Here is a 19,115-nt window from a genome sequence, read left to right on the forward strand (position 1 = left end):
TTGTACATACTGACGGATTGTTTGAAAAGGATATTTCAGCAATTCCAGTGATAAGAAACATTGATCTAAATAGACAATTGAAACAGTTAGCTTCCTTTCTCTCTTCAGAAATTGCAAAGAGCAACGAGGAAATCGCCAGTAACATTTACCATGTTTTTAATGGGATATCCCATTAGTAAAAATTGTTAGTCTTAAATTCATATTAAACTACTGTGTACAGCGAGTGGAATAAACAAATAATACTTGGTTCTGCGTATATAATAAAAGCTGAAGCTGATAATATTTATTTGATAAAGCCATTGTTTGTATGTTTTAGCAACTTTGTGTCAAAAATATTTTTAGTTGAATGTACTACAATTACAACAAATGTATTTTCGTACTTTGGTTGAAAGCATGAAAGATAAATGCCAAGGAGTAATCAATGCTCGTAATTGGCTCTACAAAACACTGAGACTTGCGATTTTTATATTAAAATAAGCAAGCAAAGCTTTCTTTTAAGCAAAATATTATTTCCTTAGCTAATGTATCGACTGAGCAACTGCCTTTGTAATACTTAGTTTATCGAGAACATGAAGTAACAGCTTGATTAGCAACTGCTAGAATTATTTGAGAATGCTTAGACGGGACTTTTTGCTTAAAAATGGCTAAAGTAGAGAGGCTTCAAGTTATGTCTCAGTCATCTATAATGCTGATAAAAGATAATAATTTTACCTTTTATGGTAAAATACACTATAAAATCTTTCCTCAAACAGAGTCATGTTTCGTAATGACCACACAGGTCAGTTTTAAAAAAAGGCCCGGTAATATATGCAAAACTTTGTCAGGACAACCCAAAGAATTATTTTTTAAACATCAAGTTTATTTGGGGATAAATATTAGGATAATATATACATTGTTAATTTTTAAAAAACTATTTACAACTGCTTTTCCTTTTCTATTAAGGGTTGAAATCGTGGACCAAAGCCCTAATAGCATCGATGGTACCAAAGATGCAACCAACAACACCCAACAAGAGGGTAAGAGCACAGAAAGCAAGTTCATACCAGGGTTTGTTTCTGACACCAGTCAATTTCAAGTAACAGAGGATGGGCAAGAGGAAAACAAGACCACAGTTGGCGAGAGCACCAATTAAACCCATAAAATCACCAAAGAAGGGAATGAAACAGGCCAAGATGACCAAGATGACCATGGTACAAGCACGAATAATGGCACGACCAACCCAAGCACCGAATTTGCCTAATCTGTCTTCAGAGCAGTTGACAAACTTTTCAAATTCAAGCGAGAAAGAAGTACTGTAAATAGGAATAGCTAAGATAACGTGAATAGTCATGACGATCATGGAGAGTAACTTTCCAGGGCCATCAGGAAGAGAATTATAAATGGGAGATTGCGTGTGAGTACCAAAAGACCAATAACCAGCAATGGCAGTCATAAAGTAGAGGGCAACACATGTACTAAGACCAGCTGTAACGGCCCACTTCCATTGATGAGGCTTCTTCAAAGCATGTTCAACGTGTGGGTAAGTGTTGTTACCACCAAATGAGAAAGCAATGGTTGAAAGAGCAATAGGGAAACCAGTCCAGATAACAGAGTCGTGCATAACCAATTCGTCGGGATGTTCATTGCGATACATTGGTCCTTGAATGACAACAACAAAGACAGCCATCATAGTACAGACAGCACCGATAGCAGCAATAGCAGTAACTTCTTTCAGTGTCTTCATGATTAAGGAAGGAATTAACAAAAAGGCACCCCAAATAATGACCCAGGTTCTGTAATGGATATAAGCAGCACTAGTGCCCTTGAGCATTTCAACCATATTACCAGAAGCCAAAACGAGGTAAAGAGCGGGACAGCCAAACAAATTCAAGAGATGAAGTACTGATGCGATGATGTATCCAATAACGCCAAAAGCGGCGGTACCAATTGCCTTGTAGTCATGGAGACGCTTGCCAGGCTGATGGTATAAGCAACGAATTAGAACGATACCGGAGTAAACAGACATAACATAGGCCAAAATTAAGATTAGAATGCCAAGCCAACCACCTTCAGCAAAAGCCTTTGGAAGACCAAGAGTACCGGTACCAGCAACGACACAAACGACGTTGAAATAAGCTGTCATGAAATTACCGCTACCATGACCAAATTCATTGATGCTAGAGGCTCTGTCTTCTTCTAAGCGGTCAATAGCGGTTTGCTCGACCTTGCTAAATTTATCAGAGCTTGTATCTGAGGTAGCGTAATTTTCAGATGGCATAGAATGAAAAGGAAAAGTTATAATAATAATAAAAAAAAAGTAATCAAACAATAGAAACACTAGGCTTTTATAACACTTTGTAAATCAATTTGTGTAACACAACACATCCCGCCAATCCCCGATGAAAACAACCAATTTAATTGGTTCGTAAAGTAACGAATTACCAAATACCGTTCAAATAGTAGTTTTTGAGCCTATGACCACCTAATGTAATTCTTTCCAAATAAATGATTAAATAAAACTCCGTTATACTTGATATTCATATTATCGACATGATCATCCTAGCAAACACAAATGCGTAGTCATGGTATCCATTTACAGAAATTGTAACTCTATATTTCTCACGATAGGGCCTTCAGAAAGGGTCTTAAACTAGATAAACTTTTGCTAGGCCACAAGATCCAGTAGTTGTACAGGTAGGTGAAACACGATGGGAAAGTGGGACAGAGAATGATAGCCTATCATTATCCATTTTCAGCGCGATTAAGTTTTATTAAGACACCATTTCTCACGATTCTCCCGGGACCTAATTAAAACTAGGGTCACATTTTATTTCAAGCTTTCCTCAATTCATAACAATATATCCTGTATACTGAGAAAACAAAACAAAAAAAAAAAGATAGCCTCTTTTGGATGTTATATTATTACTATATACGTTCATTTTACTCTAAAGGAAAGTCAAACTGGTTTTAACGCCGAGACTCATTTTGATTGGACGGCTTTAATACTAAAGAAAGGAATGATACCCTGTGTCATATCAGTGCCAGAAGGTGCTCGATTGATTCAAATTTTAACCATACACTGTTACTGTGTGTGCATACTGTCTTTAAGTTCTTGGTTTTGATCAAAAAAGTACACTTCCGATGATATACATTTAGACTATCTTTATAAACACTATCTTATCATTATGATAAATTCAAACTCCTTTTTGTGGACTGACTTTTTCTATTCGTCCCACCTCTTCAGCGCACACAGATAGATAGAGAGAGAACATAGATACCCTGGCGCTTTAGGTTATCGCTGTTACTCAGATATATTGTCTGAGATACTTGCTTCGACAGTTGTCTTTCAAGAAACAGAAACTGGTATATAGAAAAGAAACAGTGCCTTTGTCTTTGTATAGTTTTTTACAACATTTATTTACAAACTAGTCATTTAATCTTACGATTACTGTACATTCAAATTTTCTCACTGCATTTGGTATAAATCTCGCCAGTGTTTTCACAATAACACGTCATGTATCGGGGCTTACCCTTTTATATCATTTGATTCACATGACCTTCTTTACCATGACGTGTTTTCGTGTGTTACTTGTAGTTTATGGGATAACTGTTTTCTTCAGGTCAAGGTAAATGCACTATTTATTTTTTCTTCCAGTAAGTTTCATCTGCTACATCAAAACGTTAATTTTTAGCAACCCCACTTTTTGGTGTGAAAATAACGCTGTTGTTTATAAGAATGCATCTGAGCTGTGTACGAGTAGTTTCTATAATTATAAAAATAGATGGACGTTTTATATTCAAGGTTCAAGTGGATAGAAGGATCGCTATCTTCTTTTAATTCTATGGTCAAAGATAATATGTATAGTCATCTCCAAATAACCTTAACTCAAACGAGCATTTCATGATCCTTTAGCCTCTTTAAACATGACGCTATGAAGCTGAATGCATCTAAAAGGCTTGTTGATTATTAATACACCCGAGGATTTTATGAAAGAAATTGCTAGGAATACGAACAGCGACATCGTTTAGTAGTGGATAGTGTAACCCTTATACTTTATTGCTTCTTTCTATTATTTCTTTATGAGTGTGGGTATATTGTCTAAAAAGGCATTGATACTTTCCGTGTTCAGTTGTATTTCAAACCTTCTGGGATATCTATGGTACATGCTCTCGATTTGTTTGACCATGTGTTTCTTTGATAGTTACGATCTTTCATTTGTGCTTAAAAGCTTTCGACTGAACTGAGGTTGGGAGGCTTTGCAGGCCGATCTATCATCTCAAAGAAACTAGACAGCATGTGCTTTGAAGTGAAGAGAGTCTTGAAATAGTGTAAGGAGACCTTGCTTTACCCAAAAGTCGCTGTTTACAAATAAGTGGATAACCTTGCTGTTAGTTTGAAACTTTTGTACAGTGCTCCTGTTTTAACACTTAAATGTAGAATATCAAAGGGTCTGACACCTAGTGATACCGCTCCTAATCGTTTAGGTTAGCTACTTGTTGCACTTGAATAAGGGTGGGCTGGATGAACAAATGGGGGAATATAAAGAATCTCTGATAATATATTACTGTTCCATTGAACAGCATCCTGGAATACGATCCCAGTAATGGCCGGTGAAGATTGCAATTATGCTTTGGCGCTTTAGAATGTACTTACTCAGTTTGTATAGTCCAGAAAGATAGTTTGGACGAAAGACTATCGGTGCGTTATGCTTCTTCACGTAAATTTATTATGGAAAAAAGAAAGGTTTTAGAGATGGCTGAGAGCAGAGACCAATTTGTACTTGCTGAGGTATATAGTAATCAGTAAACAGGACTCAAGCCAGGCTCGCCATTTTTTATTTTTATTTTTGCACTTTATTTTTAAAGCGACCCTCAGAGCGAGTGATAACTGATTTGATTTTCCTCTAGTCAATTGCGTGTATGTGTGCAGGTAACATGTAAAGCTCGTTTATTTCTCCTCAAGCCGACTTGAATTAAAAGCAATGATCATTGAAGCGTACTAAAAGTGTGTATCATCCCTAAATTGCTCTAAATTATTCAAAAGTTTGAGATTTTATTTTTTCCTTTTTTGTATAAGGCATTGTGCGTTTTGTGTGCCTTTTTTATTATTATTTCTTTCTCCCCCTCTATCTCATTTCCCTCAAGGATGAGTTCAATAACAGCAGAACAAGAAGAGGTAGAAGAAATAGCCAACCGATGTGCACAATGTCAAAGGAATGCAACCTTCATGTGCTCATCATGTGGCCACTTGGGACCAAAGTATTGTTCTGTTGAATGTCAAAAGACTCATTGGCAGCAGGGCCACTACACAGTGTGTAAAGCAGCTATAAGGAATAGACAAAGAATTCTGCAGGAACAGGCATCAAGTATATACCCATTGTATGAAGAAAAAGGAATGATTGACCCTTTATTAAATGTATAGATGATATACCCATGAATGATCTTAATAATAATAACAACAACAATAATAATAATAACCAAGAAGAAAAGCGAGATTCTGAAGAGATAGCAGAAGAATTACGGTTCTACACGAATCAGATATATAGAATCATTAAGCCTGTTGTAGCGTGTATCATATTAAGTATATTTTGGGTAAAAGTATCGTTTAACAAACAAAGTGACTACAGGTACGATTGATCAACATAAAGATAAGATAATTGACATGTTAAACTATAGTCCATCAAGAACCACTTATGTAAATATTTCAACTTCTTCTACTTCTTCTTCTTCTGCTGGAACCTCTATTACAAGCTCATTTACAAATGCAGCCATCATTATTGGACAGATTATACTAGTTACAATCATTATCGTATTTTTATTTAAAAAGGGCTGGATCAAAATATTAATCGGATTTTTCATGGTGGTTGTGTTACTCCTATTGGGATTCATGACTTACTTATTAATCCTGCAAGTATCAAGCTCCCCTTGATGGTTACGATAGCAACTAACTTTTCTTTTTGGGGAAAAAATAGCAACCTAGTTCAAGTGTTCATGATACCATTAGATTATGTGACGATGGTATTTGCATTATGGAATTTTACAGTTGTTGGCCTAGTTTCGATTTTCTGGAAAGGTCCATTATGGCTACAGCAGATTTACTTGACTGTTATGAGTTCATTAATGGTAAGCATTATTATACAGGGTACGGTAGCTCATTTTTATCTAGGCATTTTCATTAACAGGGCTAGAACAGTGGACAACATGGATTCTACTGGGATTGCTTGCAATATGGGGTAAAGTAGGAGATACCAAGGGGGAAGATACAGAGTCATCTAAACAAATATAGATTTGATCGCTGTTCTATGTCCATTTGGCCCATTACGATTGTTGATCGAAAGCTCTAAAAATCAGCAGCGTGAAGTGCCTGCGTTACTCTACTCTGTGAATGCTGTCTGGCTGATGATGGCATCAGCAGGAGAACACTTTAATCAGCCTTCATCTTCAGCTCGGAATAGCCGAGAGTACCAATCTACTGGTCATCCGATTACTAATTCAGGGCAAAGAATGAGCCATGATGGGTTTATGCAACTGCATGATGAAAGTCATGGGTCGATCCTTACCACAGTACGATCTACAATGACTACAGAGAGTGAAAACAAGGACGAGGAGGATGGTAATTTGCACGCACACGCGATGTTTATTATTATTATTTTATTTTTTATTTTTTGTGAAAGCTAACTGTATTTATCTAGTCGAACGGAATGGACTTAAGCTCGGTCTGGGTGATTTTGTCTTTTACAGTGTTTTAGTTGCGCGCGCAGCAATGTACGACTGGATCACAACTGTGTGCTGTACGATTGCGGTTTTGACAGGATTGACGGCTACTATTTTTTTGTTGGCTATTTACAAGAAGGCATTGCCGGCACTTCCTATCTCTATTGCCTTTGGTATATTGTTTTATTTTGTTGCAAAAACAGTGCTCGTCCCGTATATATGTGAACTTGTTGTATTTGGTATGATTGGTTTATAATAAAATTTTTATACCCTTCCGCATCCGAATGTGTACGTGTGTGTATATGCATATTTTTAAAATAAGGGACTAGCCTTTATTATTATTTTGTAAAGATTCAAGAGGATAAGTCTCCGGCTGCGGGAGTAGGAGTAGTAGTGGTAGACGTAATAATGGTATTAATGCTGTTGATTGGGTTGATAGTATTAGAATTAGTATTAGAGATATTATTAGTGGTAGTGGTAGCTGTAGTGTCACTAAAAGAGGATGTGGGCGATAGTCTATGAAACGCAGAGGGTGGATCATCATTCAACAAGTTTCGTATTGTCGGTGTTCCAGGTGTAGTTGCTATGGTTTTAATAGGGGCCAACTGTGGCCCGAGTGCATCCCGTTCTTCCTTTACTACAATGTCTTGATCATCTCTTTTTCGCTTTTCCCGTGATAATGACCCATTTTGGATATAGGAAACATGGACAGGAGGATGATAGATATCCCGGCAGGAGAGAGCATCAGAATACTGCTGCTGATCAAGCATTGGTGGGTTAGGATATAGACTAGGATAACGAGGAGAGGGTTGCGGTGGTGGTAAAGGTACGTTATTGTGATCCAAATTTTGTAGTAAATGTTTGTGTCTTCCGGAACCGAGTAAAGTCCGTAAAATATTTTCGATAGCTGATAAACGTTCTTCAATAGATTGGATATGATGCGTTGTATTGTTTTGTTGCTGCTGCTGCTGCTGTTGCGGTTGATGTTGTTGGAATTGATGACGTTGTTGCTGCTGCTGTGGTTGTTCTGACGGCGGTAGGACGGTTGGCGTTGCTAATGGTTCAACCATAGGAGGAGAATTAAGCGATTTCTTGCGGATAGGCTGTGTAATCAAATGAACATTATTATTTAATCGTTCTCTTATAATAGACGTTGGTGCACCAGGTTTTTGATTTGTGACATATTTACATTCGACGCGAGCTTTTAAACAGCCAGAACATGGATACTCTCCATTACATTTTGTTTTCTTTCTTCTACATTCCCCGCAAGCACTGATCACCTTGAGTCTTTTACGCCTTATTTTATCAGTTTCTACTTGTTTATTCATTTATTTATGTATAATACTATAAAGAAAATAATAAACAGATTCGTCCCGCTTTTTTTTGTTGTTGCTATTGCTGAAATTATTAAGAAAAAGGGGAGTTATTTGATTAAAATATATTTAAAGAAAATAACGTTGATATAAAGCAAGGGGTAAAGAAATTAAAAAGGGAGCAAAGAAAGAAAGAAAAACAAAAAAGAGAGAGAGAAAGATAGATAAAATTTATGTGGCAAAATAAAAAGCAAATGTGATCGGAGTTCAATTATGGTTGCTTGGATACCATTTTAGTAATCCATCAACGGATTCTCGCAGCGGAAAATACGCAGCTTCGACTACACAGCTAAAGTACACGATGCAGATTACCAATTATAAAAGCTAGCTATAAAAAATAGCCAGTCGAAAGAACAAAGTAAAGTGTATGGCTCTACATTATGTTGATGTGATTCTGGATCAAAATCCGTTACTTTAAATTCTCTACTAGTTTTTCTTATCTTAAACAAGCCCTATAGGAAAGAAGATTATTTACGAAATTCCGTTTATTGTTTCAGCATCGTGTGAACTAAACAAAAAACGCAATTTCGGGTAGAAGGGCGGGATGAGACACAATAGGGTTCTTTCTTGGAGCAACCGTATGAACTCCAAATGTCAGCGCCCAGTAATCGGAATTTTCAATATATCATATGAAGAATGACAAGTTAATCCCCCTTTTTTTCTCCTCTTTGGTAACCTTGTTTTGCATGTCTTTTGGTTCTTACGGAATCAAAGTGTCTTGTGAAACAGTGACAATGGGCTATCGGGAACGTTGCCGGATGCTTTCGTTGATCCCTGTACAGTGCCAAGTGGCGGTATTCAAAAAGCTCACAACAGTTTCGTAACTTCCATTAGCGGTTTCCTTGCGCCCAGATGGCGGGTTTGTAAAGCTCAAATGGGTATATCGCTCAGAAAAGAGTCTCTTGAAACGAGAAGAACTCTTGTTTCTAGAACAATAATGGGATTGCTGTTCATATATATTTCATAAAGGCTGTTATGATTGAATAGGACTGCCTATATTTAAGTTTCTTTGAAAGATGCTTAGCAATGAAAAAAAAGGTTGCGCTTCTTGGCGAGTATCGTATCGCATTCGTAGTCAAATTTCTTAAATTGTAAGTGCTCAATCCCTCTGGTTGTCTTTTCGCTGCTTTTATCCTTACTAAAGCTTTTGCTATCAAAATCATAAAAGGAATTAGTATTAAAGTGTTGGCAATATCTTCCTCGCTGTTAAAGACAATGATAAAGTGCCATATATGTGACATATACTATTCTTCATTATGATTCTCTGTTGTATTAGCTGCAAGTTTGAAATAGTAAGTTAAATCGATGACCTGCAGAATAGATTCTTTATTAAGAAGAGAACATTATGAACATGAGCAAGTTGATTTATTTGTACAGCTTTTTTTTTTTTTTTTTTTGAAGCGTCTTTTTGTCCATGTGTTTAAATATGTAAATCATGCTCTATAAATGCATGATCATTCAAGTTGTAAACATTTAGTCTGCATAACTATTATCATTATTATTATTGTTGTTGTTATTTATGTATTATTTATGAATATACCTTGTTTGATATTCACACAAAGCCTCCCTCTTTGAATTAAGATCATTCACATAGACAATGGTGCCTTTTTTAACTGCGGGAATAGAAAATAGACCAACGCCTGCCATCACATGGCCACAATCGTGACAATAACAAAGTTAGCCAAGTGACGAAGGTTGTTTTAATTTCAATTCATTACTCTCCATTACCAAAAATACTTAATAGCTCAACATTGTATCTAATGAACAGAGTTACTACAATTGTACATTGTTTTCGAAAAACAAGTCGCACCAGTGGCTTCGTCCTCGGATGTCTCTTTTGTACCAATCAGCTAAGCGCAATGGACAATAAAGGTCAGCCGGAAGGGATTAGAAAGGATCAAAATAACCTCCTGGGTTCAAAGGTAACGAATTAAATGCCTCATTAGTGGCTATCAGAACTAAACTAAGAGTGAATATTGTGAAAGGACCAGTAAAGACTAAAATATAACTGCTGCCCCCTAATTGATGTAGTGTATGATATACTCAGATTAATATGAGCAAATGGACCATCTATTAAAGTGATACAGGGAGGGTGATGGTCGTATTTGCAGCTAGTAACTGCAATTTAGAAATATTCTAATAAATGTGCTTTCCTTGGCAGATTATGAATCAAGTAAAGAGAAGAGTTCAGTTTACTACAAGTTTTATTTAGCTTGGAAAAAGAAAAAAAAAAAAAAAAAAAAAAAAAAAAAACAGAAAAGATAACATCCACAGCCATAAAATAAGAAGCATATTGCAGCTTCACTGATTCAAGTCGTTATAAAACTTTTTTTAAAACCAGCGCTTACTCTCCCAATGAGAACACAAAATCTCCGAAAGAATTTAAAGTTCTACGCAAAAAATTTAGTTTGTAAGCGTCTTTCAAAAGTTCTATTTTGTACCTCAATTAGTGACATCGTCACTGCCTAATCGTTCTCTTGCATTTAAAAAGGAAGAAGTAATGTTGGTAAATTCAGTGCTAGACTGACTGAGGCTGGTTTCACAACACGGGAATGTTCGATGAAATAAAATGTATGAGAGGCCTAGCAGACCTACTGTCAAGGCTGAGAGTGTATCTCTCGATTTCACAGGCTGTCTTTTGGTCACCAAGACACATTTTGGGTTACGGCAAATGAAGGGCCCTTTGCTTGTGACAGTTATTTCTTTTCCTTTAATCATTCTTTTGTGAATGGGATGATCGAGCTTGCTGAAACAATACACGCATGTCTGTGAAGTCATGTTCTCGTTGGTGATACAGACTTGGGTTTCTTGTTCATGGAGCTTTTGCTTCCAATCTCCTCCATATCTTTGATACCTCTTGATTCTTGAGCCAACGCCGATTCCTCTATTGCCAATGAACATGATTGGCTTAGCTTTCGTAGCAGCATCTACATATTAAAATAAGATGTGGTCAGAAATAATTATATACACATTAATGGTAAAGATTACCTCGTTGCTTTCTAACAAACCGCTTTTCAGATGAGCATATCTTTTGTCGGTATTTTTTGCTCTGTATTTCCAAAAACCTTGTATTGTCTGCTTCAGTTTTGGAATTGTAAAAGCTTTTGAAAGCGGGACGATACTGGCGCTACTGGTTACAAATTCCTTGAACCTCTTTAAGTGACATCTTTGACGGTTCTTTTTCTATTTCTTGAACTTCTTTCCTTCTTCTGTTGTTCTTTTCTTTCTCTCGCGTTTTTTTCTAATTGTTCGATAACCACAACCAACGTCAACATCGGCTGTTTTTATTTTGAAGAAAGCCGGCAGCTTCAAAAAATCATTTCTTTGACCAAGTTCGTTATACTATTCTACAATATCTGTTGCGCTATCATCGTAGCAACTTAAAGCTTGATATATATTATAAAGTTCTAGATGAAATTTGAACCTTGTAAGAGTGAGCTCGACCGTGTTTGTCATTGTACTGATTCCGTTATCTGTTCAGGAATAAATGAAATCTTTAGCAACATAAACGCTACAATCTACGCAGCATTCTTCAACTTTTTGAACTCCATGGCCATCTTTCTTGATGCAATTCTTTGTAGTTACTCGCCAGGCGTTTGATTGCTAATCTCTTAGTGTATTGAAGTTGTCTCTTATTTTCAATTCCTTTTGTACATCTTCCACAGCAAAGTAAGACTGATATCTTAACTTTCTGTGCCGTTGAATTTGACTGTATATGTAACCGTTATATTGAACATCTTCATCAGATGCATCTTTTTTCCACTGAGACTTCCATTGCTTTATTTCTTTTGAGTAATCAACTTCCTTATGTTTCTTTAATGCCTCCTTTAGTCTTGTTGAGCAATCAATTATTTGGCTTTGTAGTGTCTCTATTTCTTGCTGAAGATTTGCCTTGGATTTCTTACTCTCGTCTATGACACTTGCAGTATTCATCTGACGTTGATAATAAGAAATCTTCTTGGATGGTGGGGCACTTTGTACTGTCGTGGTTTCCAATAGACGTACTGTTCTAAGCCCTGGTTGTATTATCATGCTGTGTGCGAATTTTAATCCATAAAGCTGGCATGTGTTTTTAACGATTGTCATATCGAATATAGAGCTGAATGTTGCATCCTGATTTCTTCGAGCAACATCTTCAGATTCAATAATACAATTGTCATAGTCAAATATATGAAGCTTATATGGAACAGCCCAAGAAAGAGCATGGCACAATGAAGGACCATCCAGTCGAAGAGCATTCATCGTTGTGAGGCTTGGCAATAGGCATATATTCTGGGTAAACTTTTGATATCCTGTATATCTGAGAATATCATTTGTCAACAGAGTGAGCGGAAGCTGATATATTATATGATGTGAGCAAGGTTTGGGTGGAATATATAGCATCAATCTGTTGACAATTAACAGACACGTTACAATTTCTTCTTCTTTCATATCAGGATATTTTTCTTTTAGGTCGTTTGAAGAAACTGAACTACCTGAATCTGCAAAGAGCAAACCTTTGATGACAGGCTTTAAAGAAAATAGCCGTCTGTGAGATAGATCCTTTGTGTCTGTCTTGGAAATCTCCATGCTATCATCATCACTATCACTATGATCAGCTCGATTTATTTTTATTTCTTCAATTCCTTGACGAAGAATGCTTATATCTGACATTTGTCGTATCTAAAAAAAATGATAATGACTTAGTTAGTCTTGTCAGATATGATATAAATTTTAGATAATTATCAATTTCCTGCGTGTATGCTCATTTTTAAGATATGCTATTTGTTTTTCACAACTTTTTATTCTTGCTTTCCACTTTGCTTTCTCTTCGTCATTCTTCATTCCTTTTTCCTTGTACTTTTTAATGTTCTTATACTCGGCACGTAAAATGTCTCTGCTTTGATTTCGTGAGAATGCCTGGTTACTGTTTTCTAAGGAAAGAAGGTCTTCTCTCTTTTCTTGCTTTTCTTTCGCTTTATCTATTCGTTGATTTACGAATTCTCTATATTTTTTTTCTCTTTTAAGGGCCAAGTGGATACGCAAAATGACGCCCAAAAAATGATTCAAGAGTTTACTAAATAGTCTTTTGTCGCTCCATATGTTGTGAAGGTTAGTTGCGTATGTTTTACACACAGTGACCATTTAAATACTTGACAGGCCGCTTGCTTCATAAGCTCTTCTGACTACGCCAAAAGGCCTCAACGACTTAAAAACAAGATTTTGTATAGGGTGCTTGTTTAAGCTTGCTTGCTTAGATCCCAAAGCGCCAAAAAAGTAAGAGTGTGTCAATGATAGATGGCCTTCTTCAAAATGATTAGCAAGTTCATCAGCAAATGGCGGATTCATCAAATTCAAAGGCAAGGCTGGAGTTAATGTCAAAACATCAACGTTGTCATCAGTGAAATCCTTTGGAAGGATTTCCGCGATTTTGAAGCACTCCGTTTGTCCAAAAACTATCTCCTTGTTTTCTATGGCAAAACAATGGCTTTTAAATGTTATCGTCATCACGTATACAACCTCATTTATGTTGGCTACGTAATCAGATGTTTTAATCGTGGTTTCACGTAGCTTTTGATCGATGATGTTCTTCAAAGTTAGAAATAAATCGCTTCTGATCACTTTATTCATGCTTAGGGGGCATGTTCTGTATTCATTGTGTAAATGAGTCTCTATTTGAGGTTTGCTTTTCATCTGCTGGTTCATTGCTCAGTACAGCCATCGCTTCAGTGGCTATACTATAGAAAATTTTTTCGACAAACTGGTTCCACAGTTGCTGTTTTTCTTTGGCGCTGATTTATCTAAATATTCCCTCGCGAAAGATGGAGTACAATCAGAAGCCCATGCAGCATCAGCTAGAATGCCTCTTGGCAGTATACATTCATTAAGAGGCTTTTGCTTTAATTTTGCCAGGTTATTTTCAATGTCTTTCCTCTTTTCAATTATCTGCTTTATCTTTGCGGAAAGATGGTTCCCCATCGATTGATAAAAGTATTCCATCAAAGCTTCACTTGAAGCGCCTGTTGTACGAGGGCGTTTATTTATACTGGTTGATACTTCGAAGTTATCATCTTCGCGAGCTCTTTTGGATCCTGTTTTGATAATGGTCAATATTACAGCTGTGTGCTGTCAAATTCACTTTCTTGGTGTACTTTTCGCATTTTATTCAATAAAACGATTAAAAGGAAAGAAAGGTAACGAATAATTCTTTGACGACTCGTTAATCAGTGATTGTTTACGGCACTATGATTAATCATTCTTTGACAACTTGTTGGAAACCTGCTTGAACATGCTTGTTTATCTGATACATGAAATGGAAAAGTGAGAGTACAACTCAATTTGAAAAGCACGATGAGACTAGAAGTTGACTTTAAGGAACAATGGCTATTACATGGCTGGGGCCAAAGTCAGTGCACTCTAAAGTGGTTTGAGTAACCTGTATGCTTAATAAATCTTTCGAGTTTTATCACTTATGGACTATGAGTGAACCATATTACTGCTTTAACACCCATGTTAAATACAATATTCTGCAGTGAGGGAGAGCTATCTTTTTATTTTATTTGATCACAATACAGATTATAATCACCTTTGGGCAGTACTGGGGTCACACAAGAATATATACGACTTAGTATCCCTCTACTGTAGTGAGAAGAAGTCATATGTGCCAACTGAATAAATCAAAGTCTGTTAAGAAGGCACATGTTCTGGAGTCCTTTGAGACAGAGAGTGCAATCAGTCTGCTTCTGTCATGAATAACTTTCGAAATACAGTAGCCCAGAGTGGTCACATAAATCACTCAACAAGAATGTTGGTAGCTTCTTTATCTGTAGTACAGAAACACACAGGGACACCTTTCAAAGTGATTTTGTTTTTGACAACGTCACGGAGAATCTCTAGGAGTACCTTGGTATCCAAGTGATGAATTTTGTAAAGAACCATGTGAATATCTTAGTCATTAAAGCTACCCGGGGGTAGGATGTTGACAGAAATTTAGTTGCCACAAAATGAATGTGAAGCTTGCCCCTATTGAATGGACGAAGCTCGTCTTTTGCAAGTGTGTATTCCTTTATCATAGAAGTTCATGTGATGGTTTCTGATTTTTTTCTAGATCGAGTAAAATGGTATTTCTTCCTCTTTTCCTTCTTCACTTCGAATCAACTATTATGATGTTAGAAACGTCATCAATGCTAGATTGATGAAATTGAGTAGAAGGGCTGTTCGTGACAGGGACAGCGTCTAAATTTGGATGGAAGAGCTGACCGAAAAAGGAGCAAAGACTTTGTTCAAGGCTCACGAAGATGGACTGCTTCTTATTTCTTGGGTTGCTAAATGGCAAATGAAGGTAAAGTTTCTTGATGAAAAGGGTATCTATGTCAGCTAAATCTAAGCATGATAAAAATAAACATCCCAATCTTACTCAAGTTCCGATTAGGATATTATTTTTCATTTTGTGACTACTAAATTTTTGTGGGTATTTATCGTTACCCTCTCCCCGATCAAGCGGTCTTTGGATGTCAAAAGAATAAAAGAAGAAAAAAATTTTTTTCTTGTTTCTTTTTTTCTTATTCTTAAGGAACATCAATGTAAGTATTAGCAATAATAATAAGGAAAAAGAAAAAGAAGATGATGAATAAATGTATCACACTGAAAATTTTTGAGGCTGCTAATAGAGCGGCTGTTGATAAAGAAATCTTCTCTCTGATACTTTTTCTTTTTTCTTTCATACCTATGTTTTTTTTTTTTCTTGTATTAACTTAGTTTTTGTAGGTTTCGTGTGTAGTCAAAGACCTATGGAATAAAAAAAAGTTTAATTTGAATAAAAAAAATACATGCAGTACTGCTATTCATGTCTTCTAGGTTACACTAATAAGGAATAACTAAGCCACTGGTATTTATATGACCCATATTTCGAATTAATAAAACATTTAGTTCAGTTTTACTGTGCATTACCGGCTCGACTTTTTTGGTTTCATCGCACCACTGTTGTTACGCAGACTTTGAATGAACAATAGAAGTGTTGTCAGTAGTGGTATTAGAGGGTGTCGTGTTACCACTAGAAGTCAGGCCGCCAAAGGATATATTAGATGCAGCTGTTGAAGACGATTGAGGCGAAATGACGCGATTAGATCGAGGCCTGGAGCGTCTACGTATAGAGGCTTGTACTGCTTGAGCCAGTTCGATGTGATCCACTATATCTCTGGGGTCCAAGAGGTAGCTTTGAAGTTCATCTGAAGGTGGGCCACAAAAAGAAGAAATACCCCTGAACATGTTGGAAGTACGTTGCTTGGTGATGTGCGACACCAGATCTGACAGGAGCTCGTGAATAGCCTTGACAAATTCCAAGAATCGCTGACGGGTAGTGTCAAGACCCCACTGACTGTGAACCAGTTGATAGGCGAACCAATCAATAGGGCGAGTAAGACCAGATATATGATACTGGATATCATACAATTGTGTGGGCATTCAAACAGGAAACGCCGACGTTCAATATCCGGAAGAGGATGACGAAAGAAATCTTCCTCAATTAAGCGGCAATGTTCCAAAAAAGCTGAAGAAGGAGTGAAATCAGCCCCAGGAGACCGAACGACTATGTTGGAGTCTTCCTGTAGGAAGGGGGAAGATGCGAACTTGATTTCCAAGAAGGAAAGGCGACTAAAGAATTCCATGGCCCATGTCAGAGATTCAGCTTGATCGTAACCATTGTTCTTGCTATTCATAATTTGACGACGGTAATATCTGAGTGCATACAAATTCAAACGAAAAGAAGATGAAGGTCAAAAAGCTTATTATTACTGTACTTTATTTTATCTGTACAACTCGAACAAATAAAGAAAGTAATGATTACAACAACCAAGGTCACGAAGCTCGAAGTGTAATTTATTTTAATGAAAGTATCGAAAACTTTAAAAAGTTTTTAAAAACTCCTGGTCATTGCAAAGGGATCAAGTGGCATAGAATACTTGGAGAGGTTAGTCTTTACACCGAGACTATTGGTAAACAATGAGGGCATATAGTAGTGCTTTTTTTTTTATATCAAGCACGTTGAAAAAGCGTGAACATTGGGCTGGTTGCTATGCCAACAGATATGCACATTTTGGCAATAGATCTACATATAGAGTAGAAGGCACTCATACAGCAATAGACTACATTGGGAAAGGTTTCTTCCGGTAAGATATCCACCATAACTGCGAAGATAGACTTTTGGTATTCAGCAATAGTATGAAAATATGTAGATCATGAGAAATACAGGTCTATTGGTAACTCCTTGAAATAAATAGAGGGAGAAACGAAGAAGGCAAGCTCAATTTTGTAGTAGACTTCGGATGTTTTTGAATGGTATATGCAAGAAAAAAGAAGAGTCTAATTGTCTTCGCAAGAAAATGACTGAAGAACGATATGCCGACTACATCATCCAAGAGACTATCAAGAGAACACTTATACTGCCTTGTATGAAAGTCAAACTTGCAGTTGCAAAGAAGCAAATACCAAATGACGAGATTTTGAATGCTGATGCCAAGGATCAAATAAAAGAATTCTTTTCAATGTACTCTACCGAGTATAATTTTCAAAAAGCTTCCATATATTATGACGTAAAGGCGAATCTAGGAAAACACTTTAAAGCTTTCCATAAGTTATTGAATTATGCCAAGCAAATCAAATTAAAAACTATCAATGCTATCCTTTACGAAGCTCGTTCATCCCTGGATACATGACCTTAGAAACAACTATAGTAAACTATTACATTCTAAAGTACAAGAACAAGAAGGAAAGAAAGTTAACTATCTGGAGCAAGGTTATTAATTTAGAAAAGAAGGGCATGAAGAACCAAGGTATAGGGAAGACTCTACAGTTTGAAGGCACCATTGAAACAGATGAGATTTGCGCCTCCATTATTAAGCAAAACTTTGACACATCTCGGAAAAGGCCAGGAACAGACAACAGTAGATCACAGAAACCAAAAAAGACAACAATCGGGGATAACAATAATGTTAAACATATCAAAATATTAACTCGAACCGAACCTCTTTCAACAAACGGAAGATGCGTTTTGATAGACCCGAACCATCGGGATTTACTTTATTGTATGAAAGAAACAAGCTCGGCGGAAAATAAGCAAATATTAAGATTCACAAGCATTTGTAGATCAAAGCATTCACGACGTTTCAGAATACTAAGGAAGAAGGCAAAGCCTGAAGAAGTCCGTTTAGCTGAGGAGATGCTAAGTAAAACAAGATCATCAGCAATGAATGCCAACATATTCCTTGAGCATAGTAAAGCAAGCTCAGCCTTTGAGGATGTCTTAAGCAATTACGATAGTCATGAAACAAAAGGACCAAAAGGAATATATTATCCAGATCTAAGAAATGATTTCGAATTCAAGAAATGCAACTTGTACTGGGGAAATTTGTTTGGTGCAAGATTTCCTGCAATTTTCTCTAAAAGCATTGCCATACAAGACAACAATACCAAGCTACAAACATATGCTATCAATATTCAAATCATGTTAGATCAACGGCACATCGAATGACGGATTCCCATAGAGAACAAAAATAAACTTCTTTCTATCGCAGCTGAAATTTTGGAATGGTGTCACAGTTCTCAAGGCTCTAGTGATGAAGAATTAGAAGATAAGTTTGATAAGCTCAAAAAAGACACAAGTTCTTTATTGCAGACACTACAATTACTGCCGTTCAGAAAGATGCGCTTTTCAAGCAAGCTGCTTCTTCAACAAAATAATGATAAACTAATCAAAAGTTTGAAAAAGAAGTTCGGACACGACGCTGTCCTTGTTCTCAAAGCTTGATCTGCCGCGAATGTGAAATCCCATGGGCCCATTCGAAATAAGGGGCTTATTCAAATGTTGAAGAAGAGTGGTTTTTATTTGTACTTGATAAACGAATACAAAATCTCATCGTTATGTCCTGATTGTAAAGGAAAATTAGAAAAGATCAAGATAATTGACAACCCTAGGCCATATGGGCGAAAAGACATGTCAAAAGTTAAGTGCAATGGGTTGCTGAGGTGCAAAGACCACTCATCAAACAAATTATGGAACCGTGATCTGGCTGC

General features: G+C 36.6%; 11 protein-coding genes across 11 annotated transcripts; 4 read left to right on the forward strand and 7 right to left on the reverse strand.

Annotated features, from left to right (window-relative positions):
* Positions 1 to 563: 563 nt before the first annotated feature.
* Positions 564 to 2,274, reverse strand: RHIMIDRAFT_274505 (uncharacterized protein). The gene has a single exon (XM_023612464.1). It carries the CDS (start codon positions 2,255 to 2,257, stop codon positions 938 to 940), a length of 1,320 nt encoding a protein of 439 aa, XP_023461186.1. The 5' UTR covers positions 2,258 to 2,274; the 3' UTR covers positions 564 to 937.
* A 2,812-nt stretch (positions 2,275 to 5,086) lies between these two features.
* On the forward strand, positions 5,087 to 5,679 carry RHIMIDRAFT_98376 (uncharacterized protein). Its single transcript, XM_023615962.1, has 2 exons — positions 5,087 to 5,606; positions 5,656 to 5,679. Exon 1 carries the CDS (start codon positions 5,126 to 5,128, stop codon positions 5,399 to 5,401), a length of 276 nt encoding a protein of 91 aa, XP_023461187.1. The 5' UTR covers positions 5,087 to 5,125; the 3' UTR covers positions 5,402 to 5,606; positions 5,656 to 5,679.
* Positions 5,680 to 6,998, forward strand: RHIMIDRAFT_98377 (Presenilin-domain-containing protein). Its single transcript, XM_023615963.1, has 4 exons — positions 5,680 to 6,102; positions 6,146 to 6,212; positions 6,266 to 6,592; positions 6,672 to 6,998. Exons 1-4 carry the CDS (start codon positions 5,908 to 5,910, stop codon positions 6,947 to 6,949), a joined length of 867 nt encoding a protein of 288 aa, XP_023461188.1. The 5' UTR covers positions 5,680 to 5,907; the 3' UTR covers positions 6,950 to 6,998.
* Positions 6,999 to 7,046: 48 nt separating this feature from the next.
* RHIMIDRAFT_242587 (uncharacterized protein) lies at positions 7,047 to 8,021 on the reverse strand (the record flags this gene model as incomplete). The annotated part of the gene is made up of 1 exon (XM_023609813.1): positions 7,047 to 8,021. One exon carries the CDS (start codon positions 8,019 to 8,021, stop codon positions 7,047 to 7,049), a length of 975 nt encoding a protein of 324 aa, XP_023461189.1.
* A 2,286-nt stretch (positions 8,022 to 10,307) lies between these two features.
* On the reverse strand, positions 10,308 to 11,307 carry RHIMIDRAFT_274513 (uncharacterized protein; the record flags this gene model as incomplete). The annotated part of the gene is made up of 3 exons (XM_023612465.1): positions 11,055 to 11,307; positions 10,508 to 10,993; positions 10,308 to 10,456 (listed from the first exon to the last, which is right to left on the reverse strand). A coding segment is annotated over exon 2 (455 nt), but the record flags the coding sequence as incomplete, so codon positions are not given.
* RHIMIDRAFT_274517 (uncharacterized protein) lies at positions 11,308 to 12,379 on the reverse strand. The gene has a single exon (XM_023612466.1). The coding sequence runs from the start codon at positions 12,306 to 12,308 to the stop codon at positions 11,670 to 11,672; it is 639 nt and encodes a 212-aa protein (XP_023461191.1). The 5' UTR covers positions 12,309 to 12,379; the 3' UTR covers positions 11,308 to 11,669.
* Positions 12,380 to 12,448: 69 nt separating this feature from the next.
* On the reverse strand, positions 12,449 to 12,719 carry RHIMIDRAFT_274518 (uncharacterized protein; the record flags this gene model as incomplete). Its single annotated transcript, XM_023612467.1, has 1 exon — positions 12,449 to 12,719. A coding segment is annotated over one exon (271 nt), but the record flags the coding sequence as incomplete, so codon positions are not given.
* A 471-nt stretch (positions 12,720 to 13,190) lies between these two features.
* On the reverse strand, positions 13,191 to 13,751 carry RHIMIDRAFT_249220 (uncharacterized protein; the record flags this gene model as incomplete). Its single annotated transcript, XM_023610595.1, has 1 exon — positions 13,191 to 13,751. The coding sequence occupies one exon, from the start codon at positions 13,749 to 13,751 to the stop codon at positions 13,191 to 13,193; it is 561 nt and encodes a 186-aa protein (XP_023461193.1).
* A 1,894-nt stretch (positions 13,752 to 15,645) lies between these two features.
* Positions 15,646 to 17,005, reverse strand: RHIMIDRAFT_274519 (uncharacterized protein). Its single transcript, XM_023612468.1, has one exon. It carries the CDS (start codon positions 16,506 to 16,508, stop codon positions 16,032 to 16,034), a length of 477 nt encoding a protein of 158 aa, XP_023461194.1. The 5' UTR covers positions 16,509 to 17,005; the 3' UTR covers positions 15,646 to 16,031.
* On the forward strand, positions 16,990 to 17,244 carry RHIMIDRAFT_274520 (uncharacterized protein). The gene has a single exon (XM_023612469.1). It carries the CDS (start codon positions 17,046 to 17,048, stop codon positions 17,214 to 17,216), a length of 171 nt encoding a protein of 56 aa, XP_023461195.1. The 5' UTR covers positions 16,990 to 17,045; the 3' UTR covers positions 17,217 to 17,244.
* Positions 17,245 to 17,358: 114 nt separating this feature from the next.
* On the forward strand, positions 17,359 to 18,573 carry RHIMIDRAFT_295868 (uncharacterized protein; the record flags this gene model as incomplete). The annotated part of the gene is made up of 2 exons (XM_023614221.1): positions 17,359 to 17,635; positions 17,797 to 18,573. Exons 1-2 carry the CDS (start codon positions 17,369 to 17,371, stop codon positions 18,571 to 18,573), a joined length of 1,044 nt encoding a protein of 347 aa, XP_023461196.1. The 5' UTR covers positions 17,359 to 17,368.
* Between the last annotated feature and the right edge of the window lie 542 nt (positions 18,574 to 19,115).

Source organism: Rhizopus microsporus, assembly GCF_002708625.1.
Source record: "Rhizopus microsporus ATCC 52813 unplaced genomic scaffold scaffold_34, whole genome shotgun sequence".
NCBI lineage: Eukaryota > Fungi > Mucoromycota > Mucoromycetes > Mucorales > Rhizopodaceae > Rhizopus > Rhizopus microsporus.